The sequence below is a fragment of the Neodiprion pinetum genome, chromosome 2, assembly GCF_021155775.2.
Source record: "Neodiprion pinetum isolate iyNeoPine1 chromosome 2, iyNeoPine1.2, whole genome shotgun sequence".
NCBI classification, from domain to species: domain Eukaryota; kingdom Metazoa; phylum Arthropoda; class Insecta; order Hymenoptera; family Diprionidae; genus Neodiprion; species Neodiprion pinetum.
Window position 1 is genome coordinate 35,811,962 of NC_060233.1, and position 20,116 is coordinate 35,832,077.

Below are 20,116 nucleotides of genomic sequence, written 5' to 3' on the forward strand. Positions count from 1 at the left end.
TAATATAACAAATTGTACAAGATTATTCATAGCTACTGAATATGTGCTTGCGCGAAAAATGAATTGAAATAATTCAATGTAAACATGACTAGTTTGAAATATTTTAGATAAAATATAATTACAATTGCCATGAAATATTATAAAAGTGTTTTACTCACCGAGCACAAATCCTCGTCCCTCTTCATGAATCACCTCGATTACCCGCAACCACCCCTAACCACCCCCAACGACCACCGCCAACCACCTCGAGTTATACCCCGAATACTAATAAATATTTTCAGCATGAGAACAAATCAAAAATAATGTGTAAGGTTTGATGTAATTTTTTTATCGATATAATCTACGAGAAAGATTGTGAGAAGATTATAAAGTTATAGAAATTTTATTAGCGTACTGACAGCTACTGAATTTGGGCTTGCGCGAAAAACGAATTGAAATAATTTATTGTAAACATGAACGAGGAGCCACGGAGCGCTTATCCTGGAAGTCGAGTTTCACCGCGTAGCGGACCCGAAGCGCGGGATCCGGGAGGTTGAGAACCCGGTACTCGAAATACGTAGCGGACCCGAAACGCGGGATCCGGGAGGTTGAGAACCCGGTACTCGAAATTTGCGGAGCGCGACTCTCATACGTCCGCTCTACTGCGCGGTTGTTTCCAGACTGAGGAATTCGGCTAGCTGATTTTGAATTGGTGACGTCACTTTCTGAACATCCGACATCCGAACTTTGGTTTCGACCTTTAATACTATGTATGATGATGTATGATGTACGATGCATGATGTATGATGTATGATGTATGATGTTATGATATGATGTATAATGACTTTAGGTTTCGCCATTCATACAAGAAATACACACTTCATCTCTCCTGCCGATTCCAGACTCAAGCGGCCAGGCCCTTCGATGGTCAGCCGTTGACTGAAGATATATTCTTCAGTGAACGGGTCGGCTAATAACGCTGCCGTTCTGCGACAGTTGGATGATGAAAAATTTCGCTCGTATCTTTCAAATGTGTGTTAAAATACACTCGAAGTGTTAAGAAGCGTCGTTCTTTCTCTCCCTATCACCTTTACCTAGGTCTTTAAATCACTACGCAGCGTTAAATACCGTCTCATATACGAAGCATCCATTTCATCTCGTTCAAAATTAGCGCATCCGTGATGTATTACAGTTACTCTGAATTTTTTTCCCATACGAACACTTTTCGAAAAACGATTCTGCTCCTCCACCCAACGCAGATACTTCACTTGCGACGAGCTAAAACAGCGTTTCGATTCTATGCCTATGAAAATTCAAGATCGAGAGAGTAAATGAAGAGTTGTTGGAATGATTATGAAAATTAATGTTATCGAATACATTGTCGAGCAGGGGGATGAAGAGGACGAAGGTGGTCGGAGGTGATCGGAGGTGTTCGGAAATGGTACGCGGTCGTCGGCGCTGTTAGGAGGTGGTAGGGGGTGGTAGAAGGTGGTCGGAGATGGTAGGAAGTGGTACCTTCTACGCTCCCAGGCCCACCTGGGCCCACTTGCCCGCCGTAAACTGGTCCGAAAAATTTATCCAGGGGTATTCGTCTTTATATTCTTCAGTCAACGCTGCAGATTTAAAGAGATTGCTAGCCGAATGGGGCTTCCCGCAACCGAAAATAGCTGGATTTTCGCGTGCGTCAAATTGACTCCCGTAATTGGTTAGGTCAATGGATCTGAACTACACTTTTAATGGAGTAATTCAAAAATCTAGGATCTTTTATTGGAATGTGAAAAAATGGAGAAAATATAGTAGCGAGATGAAACAATTGTTTGAGTATTCCGCCTAGGCGCAATCGATTCCTCTTGCAAAATGACGTAATAAATCTATTGTTTCAGGATCGATTTGCATGACCCCATCTCGACTAATTGGATCCCCAGGAGAGAAAGAGAACTATAGCAGCGAATGACCGACAGTTAACGAAATACAAAGGAAGTGCTGTGACAATTGATTTGTTATTGATTTTAATACAGATTACATAAAATAGAGACAATGGAATGTCCTAGGATATATCGTATGCTGCAGAGATGTGTTGCATACAAGGCTAAAAATAGCAGTCAGAATTACCAGCCAAACGTTTAAGTATTCATTGAATAAGGTAGTGAAGTCCAAATATCAAAATTTTGTCCAATACCTTGAACCCCTAATACTTTTATAAAACTCTAAGGGTAAAATTGAACTGCATTTTTCTATTTTTAGAGAGTTTGACACGTTTGGCTGGCAAACTCGGGCTACCAGTTTCAGCTTCACGTGTTGCAACTCTGCGCAGGCCAGAACTTAAGCTACATATACGTAAAAACAATGACGGAAACTATCTGATATAGCAGATTTCACGTGACGTTAAAGACGACATATACTGCGCACTTAATTCGTCATATGAAACCTAGATTTATTACGCAATTTCAAATCGTGATAACGTATTCCTCTTTGTCTTGCACTTTACTATTCTATTTTTCAACTTGTTAAATTACTACACACTGACACGTAAACACTTGTAATAGAATTAGCACATTGAATAAGCAGCTAGAATTTGATACCTGTGAAATTGGGATTTTTCTTTGCCGCTTGAGAAATCCTGTGAAAATGTTGTGTCTCTTGTCCGTCATTCTTGATCGATTGCTCGCAGCTGATTCGGACTACGCCCAATCGATTCCACTCGCAAAATTGCGTCGATATTAGTGCACCAAAGAATTTATTCCAGCACTTTTCAAAATTGCGAAATTTTTCGCCAAAAAAGCAAAGGGTTTATAGTTTAGGGCGCCGTGGTCACGAAAAATGTCAGCTTTCATCTTGTTCAACCCTCCTTAGTCACACTCCCTGCATATAACATGTTGGTCACGGAGGGTCAAAATGACCTCAGTGTCTTTAAATGGTGGTCGTATCGTTTCGATTGACTTGAACAAATTCAGGGTCATACTTTGGACATTGCAGATTAGGGAGAAATAGTTTTTATACTTAAAATCAGGTAACGGAGAAGCGCATAAAAATTCGAGAGGTTTAAAAGCGCAACAAATAAAGCGGGACAATATTGACCTCAGTGACCACAGAATTCTTTACAATTTGACGTACGCATATCCTAAATGCAACCATTGTATTAAATTTATTGAAATATCCCAGAATACTTTGATTCTTGATCAAGGGCTCGCCAAATAGTCTGCACCGACCCAAAAACCCACAGCCGTCACACGGACACTTTTAAGTCTTTATAGAACGTCAAGAATCAATTCGATACATGCAAATCTGCTCATAATCAAACACCGGGATCCCTACGGGGTCACATGAACGTATCAATGTCCACGCTGCAGAGAACTAGACTTCTCCAGCCTAATTCAACTCCGAGGAATTCAGAAACGGTATTCGAAACATGGTGAATCTAATAGCTGAGAAATTACGAAGGAAAAACGATAAAAAAATGTATTTTTTGGTTGCTTTTTTTTGTCTCGCTGTTCGAACCGAGTTTAGATTAAGTGCAAAAGATTTCTCTCGCAAACTTACGTCGATATAGGTTCCGAATGTTTATATTCTGCCTATTTTCAAAATCAGCCAGAATTCACCGAAGAAATTTCAAACTGATCAGCCGGATCCTTTGCTGCTGTTCTTAGGGACCGAAAGATTTTTGCCAGAGATTCGATTTTCAGGACTCTTTTTCGACGAATCGGACCATCAGCAATTTGGAAAACGCGTTTCGAACAAACTCAAATGTCCCAATTCAAAACCAGAACACGATTTTTGAGATTAAACCTGATTCGGAAGAGTGATTTTTTGAACCGAATTTTATTTACAATCAGTAGGGATCGTTCGATTAATGTACGATATTCTCGTTCACGCATAAATATGAAATAAATCTCTCCGCATACAATAAGCGTAATGGTAGATCTAGTTATGTTAAATAGACATCACACAGTCTTTACCACAATATACTTTTTTATTTAGTGGACACCTACTAGGTTTACAGGTATTCGCTTACGTACTAAATTGTGTTCATTTTTTTAAATACGTACTACGAGCTAACATTAAAGACAGTGTTTATCCTAATTGTATACTTATGTGCTTAGTTGTCGACTGTGTTTAGTGCGGTCAGGGAGTCAACCAATTCGAGTAACATACATGCGGAAATACTGATTTGTTACTATATCAAAGTCTAAATATTTATTCGGCAAGCTGTATACTATAATACTCGAGATAAATGTTTTATTCAGATTGCCAGGACTGACAATGAGCCAATTCTTATTTCGTTACACCTTTCGTCATAACGGAAAATACATACAATCGCGTAGTTACAGGATATATCCAATCGGTTTCTACCGATATTGGTTCAATCGATATCTGTACGTCTGTGAATAGAATTAGTTGACTTCGTACCAGTCTCAATAGTCTTAACTTCAATGAATTGCCGGTTGTATTGTGATTAATTAGCTTAATTTGCATTCTCTATTTACATTCCAAGATTTGTCCAGTTTATTTATAAAACGTAGTAGGAACTTTGGTTTCGCTGGGCAATGTTTTGGAGGCAGTTTTCTCCGAATGATTATTTACATGCAGCAACACTTTAATTTCTATCTAGGGTTCGACAAGTTTCTAACAAATATTCTTTTATCGTTTAACTCTCAAGACCAATGCTAAGTGTTTTTGGTTTTCGTTCCATTTTGTCGCGGGGCGAAGCAAGAATCACTTGTTCCCGCAATTTTATCAAATTGCGTTCGATTGTTTTTTCTGAAAACTGCCACAAAACATTCGCCCGTGGATCTATCTTCCTTAGAAATATGACACTCACGAATACAATTCACATTCTCGATACTAATATGAATATTTGAGTAACCTATCAATTCTGTATATACATATATACCCTATATATGTATATAGGTGTTCGTATGTATGCGTATGATATACATATGCATACACATATATATATATATATATATATATATATATATATATATATATATATATGTATATTGTACATATATCATTTTTTTATTTTTCACGAAGAAAATACACATGATTTCTACAATTTATTCATTTCTTTTTCATAACAAAATTTAATAACCGGAATATCTCTGTACAAACGCTTTTTTTTCATCTTTATCAAAAGGACAACACGCACGATTCAATTATTTTCACAATCAAAATTTTGAATTTTGAATTTTATTATACAATTTTTTTAGGAACAAAATTACTTTGCTCTTTATTTGTTTGTTTTTTTCGCCTAAAGTAAATTTTCTTAAATACTTTTTTGTTTTTCGTTAATTTATTTTAACCATGTAAATTTTCTTTCCATGAGTCTAGCTATTTCATAGCCGTAACATTAAAAGTATATTTTTGTATTTTGTTATTACAATATACGGTTTTATTTACAGGCTATCCTTGCGGATTCAAAGATCATTATAATAATATTTATTAATGGCTTAACAGTTTAACATACGGGTACGAATTAGCCCCTAATATCTAAATTAGAATACTTTTATACATACCTATCGTTAATCGGTATTTATTTATATATTTATAAAGGTATATATTCATATTCGTATGTGTATAATACCCTATGCGTATCTACCGAACTTGCAATCATTTGAGAATGAGATCCATTTTACCAGGGGCTTCGAAACGCGAGATTTCAACGGCCGTTGTGATACAAGTATACATATATGTCTTATTATCATATCCCACCATCACTGCATGTACCAAGAGACAATTGATTTGGCTCATATCGATACGTACGATGGTTCGTTTGTATATTGTTTTATTGCTTAAATCTCAGATTGATTACGGACCGGGATTTTACTTACGAGAAAAGGTTTCCGGGAATGCTGGATTTTCCGCATACGAAATAGACTGGTTTGGCAGTGGGGATTAAAAAAAAATTAGTCGATATTCACGAATTAAGAAGATTCTCGATGAAGCCCCGGAAAAGGAGTTTCAGTATAGCTGAGAAAACGCGATAATTAACCTGAAGAAATGAGACGTGGTTGTGAATTTAAAATCTATACTTCCTACAATGTATGGCAAAGGAGATGCGGACTAGCGTTACGTGGAGAAAAAAAAAAAAACGAAGCAAATCAAAATGAAGAGTGGAAATTTTTTGTCTCGTATTTTTAAATAATAAATACATCTCATCGATACAACACGTTTAAGAGTATTGAGAGAACGTTGCATGTAATACGCGTACTTCGTGCACTTTTAGACATTATTGCGATTCATCATCTATATATATATATATATATATAGGTATGTATATATGATTGCTATAGGTATTTTATTTATCCATTTCTCATTTATTTATTTTAAATATGCGTTTTCGTTATTAAATATCTATATTACGGTACGTACGCGTACGAAAAGTTTCTAAAGAGTAATACTTGTACTCTGATCAATTTATTCATTCGTATTTGGACGTATTACTATTTTGGTTCAACTTCCAGTCATCTTCGCCTTATCGCAGCAGATCCAGCTGGAATATCGCAATTAGATTTCGTTCGCGTTCTTCCGGGTAAAGTCCAGACACACGCATACTTACGCACTCACACAACTTTCTCAACGTCTGTTGCGTTGGCTCACATTTTCACTTTCTTTACACGGCGTATTAATTATAGGTACGATCACAATACTTTCTCTTTAGTATCACATATATATATATATATATATATGTATACGTATTACTTGTCACATTTCAATTTACCGTAGCTATTGTTATTGTAATTGTTATTATTATTATTATTTATCCATTATGTGTGACGAGTGTTTTTTTTTTCCTTTTTTTCTTCAATTATTACTATAATTATTATTACGAATAACATTATTGATGTATTTATTTTCGGAAAGTACGGTTTTTATTATATTTAATTTACGGATTATTACACCGCTGTCGGAACGATGTAGAAATTGGTGTGATAAATCTATTCTCCGGCACGCGTAATTGTATTCTACTTATTTTGATATTTATTCGAGAAAAAAGTAAACATGAAACAAAGTTCCAACTTTCACTATGCATTGTTGCGTTTATATGTCACGAACGGTGTATAAGATATTCAAATAAAAAATGTTAGGCAATTTAATTTCAGTTTATCATTCACCTATCATGCATGTATAAAGTATGTTTTATAGCATTAGAGTTTTTTTTTTATACCACCCGTTTCACAGTATTACGTACGTAAGTTTGCACTTAATCGTACTAAGTATAGCTTTACGCACCCGTCGTATAACGTTTTTCACTCCGCCAACGATGTGAGAGCAATTTATTGTTAGAGCGGAAAAAGGTCGCTTAAACGACTCCCTTGGACGACATCATTCTGACGGTGTTCTTCAGGGCTTGCCGTTTATTGCAAAACCAAATTCGGATCACTTCTCTCTCGTATCCCAGCTGATGAGCCAACGCTGTGATATCGGTACCTGGAACAAGAGTACGAAAATATTGCAGGCCGAATGTGCTGGGAAAGGAGTAAAAATAGGCTCTAGCGTCAGACGTGCGAGTTCTTACCGGATGGATGAGTGTTCCTCTCAAAATGTGCGTTCAACAGTTCCAGTGCCTGCGGGGTGAACGAAGTCCTTCGTTTCCGCTTCTTGCTCGGTTCGACACCGATAAAATCCGTAAGATGATTAGCCCCGCTTTTGTACCTGTAATCGTTTGCACTGTTTTGAGTGAAAGTCTGACGACCTCTCGGCGTACGGGAAAGATTCCTCGTCAGAATCGTCCGAATGCACGAATCTACGCCCTAACAACAACTCGGATATCTATTCTCTACGAAATGAACCGCAACATTCTTACAGCTTCGAAATCACCTCAGCCTGTGCGGACCCGAAGGCGTGCGCAAGAATTTTTTTTAATGTGATCGAAGCTTCGAAACGTACACCTGATGTATATATATGAAGTAGGGGATTTCCGGAGATTGCGAATAAAGCTTTCGGATACCACGGTGCTGGTTAAAGGCTCGAGTTTATTCTGCAGATTTTCGTCTAAACCGTACGAAGCGACGAAGGGTACAGAGTGAATTAGAATGGCGGCATAAGATATTTCTACGAATCGACGAAAACAATATGCTAATGGAGATCCGCGGAGCTCGAAGGATGCTGCAGGGAAGTCGGTGAGGGGGGTCGGAGAGCGAAAGCGAGAGCGTCGAGGGGAGAAGGAGGTACATCAGGAACCTGATTTTAATTAGTCCACAGTTTAATTACTCGGCAGATAAATCGTGCACGTGCACCGCATAAACTAGCTCCTTTCATTTTTTCGTATACACGAGCCCCGAGACACGCTTGCACTTAAAAGCTACGCTCCGGGACTCCGAGATGGGAACCAGCCGTTGCAGTCCCTAACTTTCGACCGCAAATTCCAGAAAACGACGCCCTCGTCTACAACATCGGTCCATCCTGTTCCGTACAAATTTACCCGACACACACTCTGACACACATAGAGAGAAAGAGCGAGAGAGACAAACCGACTCGGCCGGCTTTCGTTACGATTGTTAAACCGTCCGCATCCGTGATGATGTTCCGATCATGACCGATTGCCGGTTGAAATTCTTTAGGCGTGCATGACTTACCGATCAAACCGGTAAGGCATGCTACGGGCGTGACCGCCGCGATTATAATACACAGGCTTACGGATCTCGTCGACGAAGCTCGGAGCGCGATTCGAGACTCGAGCCGTGATGATCTGCGGACTTCTCGATCGCCCGTTCCACGCTCTGTCGTTGGGAATGAGAAAATTTCGCGATTAAACCCTGGCTAATTAACGTAACCGGTATTTATCGCAGGGCACGAATATCCGATTAATCGAAATTGGGTTCAATTAGTTAATGGTATCCGATTACGTGACGCGCTTGACCTCACCGATCTGTGTAGATTTTTGCGCCGAAGAAAAAAAGGAAAGAAAGCAAAAACTGACGAAAGATCGATTTCGAATGGATTTCGTTGATCAATGTCGATCGCAACTCACCTCTCCTCGGCCTCCTGCATCCACATTTTCAATACCGGCTTTATCTTCTGCGCGCTCTTCGGCGTGATGTCTAGTTTTTCAAACCTGAAGACAAACGTGGGAAATTATTTATGCAACGTGGAATTTTTAATAATTACGTCAAAGGAGGCTGCGCGAATGAGCACAGAAAAATGAGTTATTGTTTAAGAATCTCGCATTCAAAATTGAGGAAATGATTTTACGAAGGGTGTGTAAAGGAGCATTAATTAAGCGTACGAAATATCTACATGCAATAATTCGATTTAATAATCATGACAAGAGGACATTGACAAGGCGGTCATGCAAGAGTTTTTGGTGATGTTTTGCTTTATGATGTTGCCAACGCAAACTAAATTAATTTTACAAGAGAATTAGAAGAAGAAAAAAAAGGTTGCCCACAGAAATATCTGAAAAATCATTATTGTGAAAATTCATTTGACTTTTTTTCAATATGTGTTGGCGACACCATTGGTCCAAGCTTGCCAATGCCCTGGCTCGAAAAACTTACTTATCGTTATTTTAGTAATGCTCCCTTTTCAACGAAATTATCATGAGAAACATAGTTCAAATCTGACCGCAGCTATACCCAAATATTATCCTTTCAACTACGACACAACAAGGAGAGAAAGAAAAATTGTAAAAATAAAAAAAGGAATGGAAAAAAAAAAAACAGTGGTGAACTTTTGTAAGCGAATAAGAAGACATGGTAGGAAGATGTAATGAAAAATCAGGAAGAACCTAGGATGTAGACAGGAAAAGCACAGATCGAAATTTTTATCATGTATCGTCGTTGTTTCTTTGAACGATCATTGAGTCGTAACCTCCGATAATCGGTGACGAATGAAACAAAGTTTAACGGTACGTTACGGAACAAGAACTCTATTAACGGTTAAATTATAATGCGATAATAATAAAGAAGTTGTTCGTCATGCTGTACAACTGCGTAGCGATAGCTTAGGTACGTTTGATTCGATACTTTCGGCTGAATCGCTAAATTGATTCATTACATCCTTCCATGTTTTTCTTTTCTTTTTCCACGCTTTTGTTCTCAGAGATTTTGAAGTCAATTCCGACCGACGACTGCCGAATATTCATTAAAACCAAAGTTATTACTCAGAATCGTGAACGATCGTATGATTGCAACACTTGGATATAACTGCAGGAAAGGATTTCATAGAGTTTAATACTTTCAATGTTTTAAGTTAAATAAGTAGCATGTGGGTTTAACGTACATAACTTTCTGCTGAGAGGCAATCTGCGAGGCAGCGTACATCTGGGTAGCCAGGGCACTGGGGAACAATCACCAATGCTTAAGTTAGTCAACGAATATAAAACGTGTGTGACTCGTGAAACATAAATTAATATTCTACGCCGAACTTTTGTCCGCTATAAAAAAGACGATTCTATCCTTTCTGTTTCACACTTCTCCTCGATATAACGTCGCTCGCTCGTAGAATAAAATAAATATAAAAATTATGTGCAACTCTTTGCGTGCAAAGGCCAAATTCGTCTAACGATGCTGTACAGCCGTATAATCAATACAATCGCTCGATACCATCTACCGAACTGTGATAGAACGCATTGAAAAAGTTGTGAAAAAAAAAAGAACAAAAATACATCATCCCACAGCGATATATCCTAATTGTTTTTTCTTTCCAACGACAATGCCATATCCAGTGACCTGGCACGTGTTGCTATTTTGCAAGGCCTTTGCCCGGTCGACAAAAATTTCCGAAGATCCTCCCTCTACTTCCCAGGACAGCTTACCTACAAATGGCGCTTTGGCTGTAAGCCGGTCCCTCGGTGATGCTGAGCGCTTGTCCCACTTGCGTTTGCGTTAACCCCAACGAAAGTCTCCGCAGTTTGAAAGCCTTCGCGAACTCCTTGATCTCGTCCAAATTAATTCCGTCCACGACGTTATTCGTTGCTTCGTTAATGGTTGGCTGATCTGTAAATTGGGAAAAGGATCTCATTCGCTGCGGGGTTTTGAGAAGGGTGGCGGAAAGAGCGCAGATTCAGGAAGTACCTACGACCTCGTGCATGCCGTCGCGTTCTCTGAACAATTGCGCAAAATACAACGTTTCGGTAACGAAATCGATCGGCTTCGTTACGGCAGCCGTACGAACGGGTCGATTTCCCTCGTAAATCTGTTAGCTCACGTGCCGTATAATAGCAGCAGCCTAAGTCCTGAATACCCACATGAGGGGACTAGACTAACAGGTTTGCCCCGTTTCCGTGCAATAAACAGAAAATCCATAGGCTGCACTGCGTTTGATAAGTAGCCCTTAATTAATCGGCGACAACTGCTGGCACATAGCGGCGGTTAAAAGCCGAGATTAAATTCCAGAGTGTATGAGACATTCTCTCTAAAACTTACCGTGTAGTAGCAATTATAGGAATCTTGATGGCGTTCTAAAACTCGCGGTATAAAGGCCACGAACGAATAATTTAGTGTCGTTAAAACGCGACTACTGGGCACGTTTGCTCGATACCAATCGAGCAGGAATTACGGAAGTATACTTTTTTCGGTAATAGGTATCGGTCATAGTCATGTTCGTTGCGCGAGTTATTGGAATTGCCTAAGGCAACAAGGCATTGTTCGATCCAAGAATCAGTTTTGCGCGTAGAATTAGAATCTTCACGGTGGTTTGACGGCTCTTTAGAAACTACAGTCTTCGTTTCAACTTGGAAGAAAACGAAAAAAAAAAGAAACTGCACGACGGATTCTGTTGTACCCTCGAGTAGATAGAGAGCAATTTTTCCGATTCCGAATACCAAAAGCAGAGTGATTTAACTTACAATTTTCATTACAACCGTGAAAAGAAAAAGGTACGAGTGTCACCAGCGGCGTTTGAGGTGTGAAAAAGACATTTTCGATTATCCGGGCGATACTTACTCGGCGAGTCACTCAGAAGGTCGTCATCTTCGTCCCGGGGGCTGTGCAAGCTGCTCGGCGAAGCTTGACGCTTGACCCCGCCGCCGCTGGGTCCGTGCGTCGTCGTGATCGTGATCTCGCCGTTGCTGGCAGCGAGTCGATTTAAGGCCGAGGCTGCGGATCCAACCGATCCGTTAAGCGGCGATGATTGTTCCGGTCTTTCTCTGTGGTGTTTTTCCTGAGGCTGAAGGGACAAGGCACGTAGAATGTCTCGTTAAAGGAGTCTTTGCACGAGTCAATCGACGACGTTCATTTTTACCCTCGATATACCGCGACGAGAACACCTAACGCGTCATCGCGAATATCCTCGGGTTCACTCGCGAACGGATCCACTCATTGTCAGTCTCCCTCGAACGTCTACCGAGCCCTTGCGTACATAATAAACAAAGTGGAACCTACCGGGTAATGATTCGAGTGCGAACTGTGCCGGTTCCCGTGCTGCTGGGGTGAGGTGGTGAGCAGAGTTTGTTGGGATGCTTGAGCCGCTTGAACAGCCTGAGCAGCTTGAGCCGCCTGAGCGGCCTGAGCGACTTGAGCGGCTTGAGCGGCTTGAGCTACCTGGGCAGCCTGAGCAGCCTGAAGAATTTGCTGGGGTTGCATGGCGTTGAGAAGTTGCTGGCTGGCCGAACTATTGCCGAGAAGGTGGGGCAGCGCGGCGGGATTGATTCCGAGGCCGGAAGCGAGGCTCGGACTGGTCGGTACTGAAAGTTGGCAAGAGATTAGACGAGAGTTTATCTCTCTCCGAGATCCATTATGCGATTCACCCCTCCGTACCGCTACCACTACTCACCGTTGCTCGATGGGGTGTTCATAATGCTCTGGGGTTGGGCTATCGATTGCAGATTGGCCAGCGTCGTCGAGACCACTTGTCCGTTACTGAGGGCGAGGTTGACCATCTGGTTGTTCGTCACGTGGCTCACGGGTATTGTCAAAATCGTCTGGGTTTCAAATCCTGCGATTCAAAGTAGAGAATATCAACTTCAACCCACGGTTCGTACAGTTCGCAAGGTCCGCGTGATTTTCGGATGGGATCGGGATACGAGAGTAAGAGGTGTTCCGGCCATTTCTCCGGATTCGTTACCGCACACTCGGACGCGATGCGAGGCAAAGCGGGACAAGAGCGCCAGCCCTCCGAGTTACGGGAGCTTCATAGAGGGAACATTAGTCGACCCAACGAGCTCCTAACCCCACGACCAGCAAAGTTGGCGAACTATTATCACCGTCTCAATAGTGCACGGGCTACACTAGGTGTTCCAGTGGTGTACCGCTCCTGGACTCCTAATCATACTTAGAATAGTTCTCAGGATCACCCCGGGCATCGCTAATCAGATTACTTGGTGCACGCGCTTAATATGATTACCGATTACGAGTACACGTATACTACACCCCATTACCGAGCGAGTCCCTTATATTATTCGGTACACTGACGCGTTAGTTACGTGCGATATAACGCACGCCTCGCCCACTCTACGAGGTCCTCCAAGATTTTACCGCACCGTCAAACGATCCTTGTACCCACCCCTGAATAGCACGTGCTCAAGCACTGCGAGCCAGCTACCCCGGTTTAAGGAGGAAGAAACCTTTAGGGTGACTGGCGTACAGCGACGGGGCTTTTTGTTCGCGACGTCTCATCGAGTATAATATGAGTTAAAAGGATGTAGGAGGTTCCTCCGGCGGGGCTGAAGTCGAAAACTTCCCTCGCGACACGGCGAAAACCGTCAGGCTAATACTGATTCTGCTGTCCCTGTAATCTCAATCCACTTTGGAGCAATCTGCAAGTTTTAGGTCGACAGGATGGGACCTCCTTCCCCCCTTTTCCACGGCTGAACAACGTCGAAGGAACGAAGTTTAGGAGAGTACCGCAATCGATATGATAGTGGCCGAATCCGTGGGCTGTGATGTCCAGCGCAAGTGGGTACTTGGGTTTTGGGTCCCGAAAGGGTGGGACGAGGCGGAGGCGAAGGTAGCCCAGGAAACCCACCCCGTACAACCCGCCAAGGCGACGGGGTGGCTAGCGAGACGTTAATTATACATTGAAATTAGTTGCAGAGTTTGCCCTCTGCCTGACCGAACGGCTAGGTGGGGGGGGCCTCGGGTGGCGGAAGGGGAGGAAATAGATGGCGAGGGGGGTGCCTATGTAGGAACCGGAGCTGGCTGACCGTTGGTCTCACCTAATCCACGAAACTGCTTGCCAGAGTTAGCCGGCATTGGTAGCGCGGACTTGCTTATGCAATATCATGCCGGGCGGTACGGCGTTGGTGATAATTCCGTTGGTATTGGAAAACGGAAACGGATGATAACCGGGACTAGTCGAGGGTGGTTCACGCCTGGCCTCGATTCCCTCGAATCGTCATCGTCATCGCTCAACATTTTTCTTACAGCTGCAGCTTACCTTGCGAGGTCGGTATCAGCAACCGTGCCCCTTGGATACCCTGGACGAGTTGTCCCGAGGTCAGGACGAATTGAGGCATCGCTACTGGCTGCGGCTGCGACAGGAGTTGAGGCAGCGTTGCCACGGTCACGGAGCTTTGGGGTAAAAGGTGCGAAGTGGTTGCCGTGTTCGACGACGTTGGTATCGTACCAGCTGAAACCAGAGTTTCCGTTTCCGGATTAATTCCCGTCTGTCTGTGCATCGGCTAATTGTTACGGCGAAACTTCACCCGGAATTGGGTAATGGAAGGGAGGACTCGGCTAATCGGGAGGGATTCGGTACGTTATTCATGTGCCGTACTTTCACGTGCTGCAGTCTAGGTAGCAGATTTTTCTAATGAAAATCCGAGAACGGAATCACTTGAAATCTGTAGGTCTGAATAAACCGGATAGAGTGCTGGTGTCTGTTGCACAATTAAGAGGATCGGATTAAAAGGTTTACCGTTACAAAGTCGTTCTGCGCCGAGAAGCGAAGTGCTTAACTAATTTAACCTCGTATCTCTTCTGACTCACCCGACGAACTGACGGTAAGGTTGAGAGGCGCGTTGATTAGCTGATTGTTTGTCAAGCCAGCGGTCATTCCCTGCAGACCAGCTGCCAGCGACGCGACCTGGGGGAGGTTTTGAAGATTTGCCCAATTTTGCAAGTTTTGAAGGGTCACCATCCCGGCCACTGTGGAAGACAAAATCAAGCACAAGATTCAGTCAGGCGTCCGAGGGGGAACGATGAACGAGTGTGAAGAGCAGTTATAATTCCTGGGTTAGAGTTCATCGCACCTTTTAAAATCTTGGACCAATAAATATTCCACTCTTACGCGATATTCAGTTTGTGTTTCATATAACGTTCAAATTCTGACAGTGGTTTAGTTCGATGGACGTTATCGGTTTAAATTCAAGGCACCAACGCGTACCGTTTGTTTCTTTTTTTCGTTTTAAAACGAGATTTGCTAATTCACCGTGTAGTTCCACTGGAATCCAATCTGAAAATTGTAATAGTTCGATGACTTTTTGCATGTAAAATTACTCGAACCCCTTCCAGAATAAATCCACTGCTTCTTGTTACGTTTTTTCTATCATCACTGCAGAGCTGATCACTACTGACCGTGCACGAATTTCAAAGTACAAGTTATCGACGCAGCCGAGCGTTTTCTTTGAAACGGTAATGATGGATTTAACAAGTTTTTCTGCTGGTATATCCCCTGGTCGGTTGCTGTATACCTTATACACAGATGAATGCAAAATTTCACGCTCGAATGATTATCTCTCCATAGAGCCAGAGGGTAAAAAGAAAGGATTGCTCCGTAGATTGCCGGACAACTAACGTTTGCCGTTCTGCAAATCCACCGCGAAGCATCGCACTTGGGTCTTTACCACATCGATTCGAATACCCGGATAAACGTTTTAGGGCAACATACCGTCGCCTATACTACGCCCCGTGATACCGGTCAGTGTATAGGATCACGTACTTGTTCCATTTAAATGTGCTTGCGCCTGAGCGGCCGCTTTGGCGTGGTCTACGGTGTCCGGAGGTGTGTTGGGTTCTCTTTGGGGCGAATTTCTCAGACCTCCCATAAGCATATGGTGTTCGTGAAGAGCGGCTCCGGATCCCGGCTCAGGGCTTCCCGTGCTGCTTCTGTCGCTGTCCTGTAACAAGGAACGAGGAAAAGGTTGTAATGCAAGTCAACGGGGAGGCGCCGAGCGCGCAATGTCACGCAAAACCATTCGTTGCGTGATTAGAAAATGTTAGGATATGGCCTATCGCGTTTGTAACCTCGTGGGAAAATCTACGTGAAAGTAGGCAAGCCGGCTGCCGATCGGCTCTAAGGTTACGCGGTATAAGTATAACCCATTCAATGGAATTAAACGCGAATATAAGTGGGACTGCAAGTGAGTAGCCGTTGGAATGTCGCCCGGCCTGCTGCTTGCCGCACATTTCTACGTCTTGTAGCGCGTTATCCGTTGCTGCACATTGCACGTTGCGACAGATAGCGTCATTCTACGGCAGCAGGTATACATATGTGTATATATATGTCATGTAGGTAAAAGGTGGGAGAAGAACACGCGCGCACACCTGAGGCTATCCGTACTGAAAGGTTAACATCTTGACGTTTTCCACGAATAATCAAATTCAATTCCCAAATTCTCTTCTGATGTAATCGAACCTCTTCCCACCGAATCGTGTGTTTCTGAAAAATGAAGCGGTTCGTTCGCCACCTATACTTCAATTTACTGAAGATTATTGGCTGAAGGAAAAGTTTCGAACAACGCAGTTTCGTGATTATTTAGCAGTGATTGAACCGTATTACAGAACATACTGATAGGACTGGCCAAATTTCAATGAGCAGTTTTTGGAGCCACACAGGCACGGCTATTTGCGAAACGTACGCTACGTTCAATCAATTAGGGGGCAATACTTTTCGGTAAAAACATACGCGTCTGGCTGCTATTGGCAGTAGACGCGGAGTGGAAAATTTTAATATGCATATAGACACGAAATTTTGCGACACACATACGATTTTCGTTGAAATTGTCAATTGCGTTTTCGGTTCGTTAGCGCGACGTTTGCGTATACGTTCTGCTTTTAAACAGCAGCGCCATCGGTAACCTGGGCAGCTGTTGAATGCCAGAATTAATTGTTCAACAATTATATTTATAAACTGTCGAACGGCGAACACGCGCCAAAGTCTCCCTGCGACTTTCGCCCACCTACAACACGCATCTGACGAGCCGTAGCGAAATTTCGTTCGATGCTTGGATGGTCCTCTAAACCGGAACAAATCGTATCGCTGTATATTACACACCCAGACTGCCGCCTGCGTATTAATTTGCCGCGATTCAACGCCGAGACGCTCTTAAGACGATAGCCAAGCACTAAATCATCAACCGGCTCTGGTCGATGTTCGTAAATAAATTATAATCATCTACACCGACTCGGAGTGCCGCGTTCCCGGCAAACAAACGGTTCAAACCAGTTCGTCGCAGAGTTACTGCCACTTTGATACATTTTCACTATCGAATGAAAAAAAAATTATCAAATATATTACGAAGCAGATATGAATTTTTCAAGATCAACGATACGTAACGACCTCGTTCTGCTTACAGATCGCCCGTTAATCACGCATCTACGTATCGGGGGAAGATTTTACAAGAGTAATTACGGTGTTTGCCTTGCAAGATACCTACAACGTTCAGCCCGCCCCTCTTGTCTATGGCTTGATTCTTAGTAGGCAATTCAAATTACAATAAATCGATGGACCGGGTGTATAGCTGTAGGGGGGCTAGACGGGGTTTTGCAATGCCTTACTTAGTCTATCCGTTCCGTTCCTTCGTTCATTTTATACATATCGCTGTGCGATACTGACGCCGCTTATTTGCATAATGGCATGGAAATATGCCGGAACGTGTATCGCCGTTCTGTGCCGCAAATTAACCGTTTCGATCTCTACAGACTGTGTATTAAACGTACGTAAAACAAGAGTTTGAGAGAAAGGAAATTTCAAAAAAATTATTAAAGAAAAATTTCCACAAATTATTTCTCAATTATACATTATGCATGTACGTATTCTTTGCCTCTCGATCCTTGTACGACAATATCGGGCATGAAAAATAAATTTGAAAAGATTCACGCGTACGTAATACCCGGCGCTTCCGTTTCGCTCTTCCTCATATTTTTTCAGCATCGGTATCAGTCGTACGTTCAGTGTATGATATACCTACAAAAACAGTCGGTTAGGTGGAAAAATGGCAATTATAATACACGAGATGTGCGTGTGTACGTGTGTGTACGTACGCGGGTGTATACGCCTATAGAGGGTCGATACCCACTACCGAGAGCACGTGACGCGATGCGCAAAGGTTCGCAAATAATTCTTTTAATTGAAGCAGCGAGGTTCGCATAACATAGCAGGCCTTGATCAATGTGAGGGTTGGTCGGCTGGTCCCGATATGGGTGTAGTACGGGGGTGAAGTGAGGAGGGAGGAAGAGTGGGTGTTACACGAAGCCGTGAGCCGTCACTTGTATTTTTGCTTCCCCCCCCCCTCCCCCCCCCCCCCGCCATTTTTGTATTTTATTTTTTTTACTGCCTCTTCCCTCCATTTTCCAACTCTCGCCACTCCACGCTCGACTGCTACGGACAGTAACAAAAACGAATGCCCCTTTTCAGCATACGTTAATCTCGTTCATATTGCATAAAAAATATATAAAATCCGTCGAAAGCCAACGAATGACAATCGCTCGCGTGTGGATACATAAAACCTGGACGTTTAATTTTTTCTCTTTTGGTATAATTTTCTCTCTCTCTCTCTCTCTCTCTCTCTCTCTTTTTTTCGTCGTCGCTCATCGCGGGTTCAGCGTAAATTCGCGAACGGCGAGAACGTATCGGAAGGGTGTATGTAACTCCGGCTGCATATTACATACTTAATTGACGTGGAGATAGGGGAGCGAGGCTCGGCGTTTGGCACATAAATTTGTCGGGGTTAAGTCAGTCGTTCGAGAGGAGATCGTCGATAGGGCTGCGGAAAAGGCATGGGATAATTTTAAGCCGCGGAAGAATTTATATTTATGGCTATTCCGGAGCGAGCCAACTATGGCAGCGGCGCGCATAGAGACGTAAGAATTAATTATAATCAGTCGGATTGGATCGTAAAAGCTGTTTGCGTTTCTCACGATCGAAAAGAATTTTTTCTCCTACCGCCAAATTTTATCCCCCTCCCCCGAAGCGCTTTCGCTTTCGCCTTCGAATAGAATAACGTCTAGACGAAGAAATCCTCGAATCTTACCCAAATGAATTATTAATCACATGACGTCGTCATTATTCTCGGTCGGTTGGAATCCCCCACAAAATTTCCCGTGATGTCATCCACTTTGGCGCCGATTTCATATCCGTTTTCAAAACAACGAAGAATCTTCCCAATTAACCTCTCCGTTTTATCGGTGGTTTTTTATTCCCCCAGGCTCCGCGGGGGTTTTCTTTAGTTTTCCTGTCTCCTTTCTTGCGTTCTCATAGTTGAACATGGGTATAATACAAAAGCGCGAGTAGATAGCAGATAGCTTCGATTCTGCGAATTTAAGGGTTTGATCGTTCGGAACGAGGGGGTGGAAAGAGGCCGGGGGATAAAGTATGGAAGTGGATAAATAGTATCGAAAAAAAAGGATCAAGTAAGTCTCGTTCATCCCCCGCGGTGTTCAGAATAGTGCCGGATGCGCGATATCGGCGCAGGCATGTTGGTGGACCATACGATTTAGCCCACGGATGCATGGATATACATACATATATATATATATATATATATTGTATATGTGGTGAAGCAGCAATACCGTGCCGTAGTGTAGGTTGTAAATTTACATGAAACCATACAGCGTTCGACAACAAAAAATCGTTAGCAGACTGCGCCCCATCTCGCTAATGCGAAAAATGCTGCAACTGCACTCGGTGAGATAAAAAAAAAAAAAAAAATAAACAAAAACCAAAAAAAAACAAACGCCAGATTCCGACGAAAAAACGAGGAATAAAGAAAAAATGAACATTCGAGAGAGTAAAAATGGAAGGAGAAAAAAAAACGTTACAATAAACATTACTTATCGCAAGCCGGTTCAACGTATTGTACTCGTACCTACCCTACCTACTGCACAACAATGCTGCAACACGCGCGACTTGCGTGCATGTATACAGATTGCAGAGTATACGCAAGCAGTCACACCGACGCGTTATAGACATTGGCGAAAACACAAGTTTTTTGCAATAAAGTAATTTAACCGGTTGAGTTATGGGTAATTCCTGT

The 20,116-nt window shown here is 42.5% G+C and overlaps 1 protein-coding gene across 5 annotated transcripts in view; it reads right to left on the reverse strand.

The window, feature by feature from the left end:
- Positions 1–3,930: 3,930 nt before the first annotated feature.
- Positions 3,931–20,116, reverse strand: part of pdm3 (pou domain motif 3) — a 98,103-nt gene continuing 81,917 nt past the window's right edge. For 2 of the 5 annotated variants that reach the window (XM_046611188.1, XM_046611187.1), the window contains 11 exons: positions 15,802–15,979; positions 14,850–15,008; positions 14,299–14,490; positions 12,697–12,858; positions 12,306–12,607; positions 11,868–12,090; positions 10,739–10,919; positions 10,204–10,260; positions 8,954–9,037; positions 7,499–7,650; positions 3,931–7,410 (listed from right to left, as the gene is read on the reverse strand). In XM_046611188.1, the coding sequence (XP_046467144.1) occupies positions 7,283–7,410; positions 7,499–7,650; positions 8,954–9,037; positions 10,204–10,260; positions 10,739–10,919; positions 11,868–12,090; positions 12,306–12,607; positions 12,697–12,858; positions 14,299–14,490; positions 14,850–15,008; positions 15,802–15,979 (1,818 nt within the window). In that variant the 3' untranslated portion in view covers positions 3,931–7,282. The remainder of the gene's footprint in view (positions 7,411–7,498; positions 7,651–8,953; positions 9,038–10,203; positions 10,261–10,738; positions 10,920–11,867; positions 12,091–12,305; positions 12,608–12,696; positions 12,859–14,298; positions 14,491–14,849; positions 15,009–15,801; positions 15,980–20,116) is intronic. The other 3 variants (XM_046611191.1, XM_046611193.1, XM_046611192.1) reach the window with 3 other exon arrangements.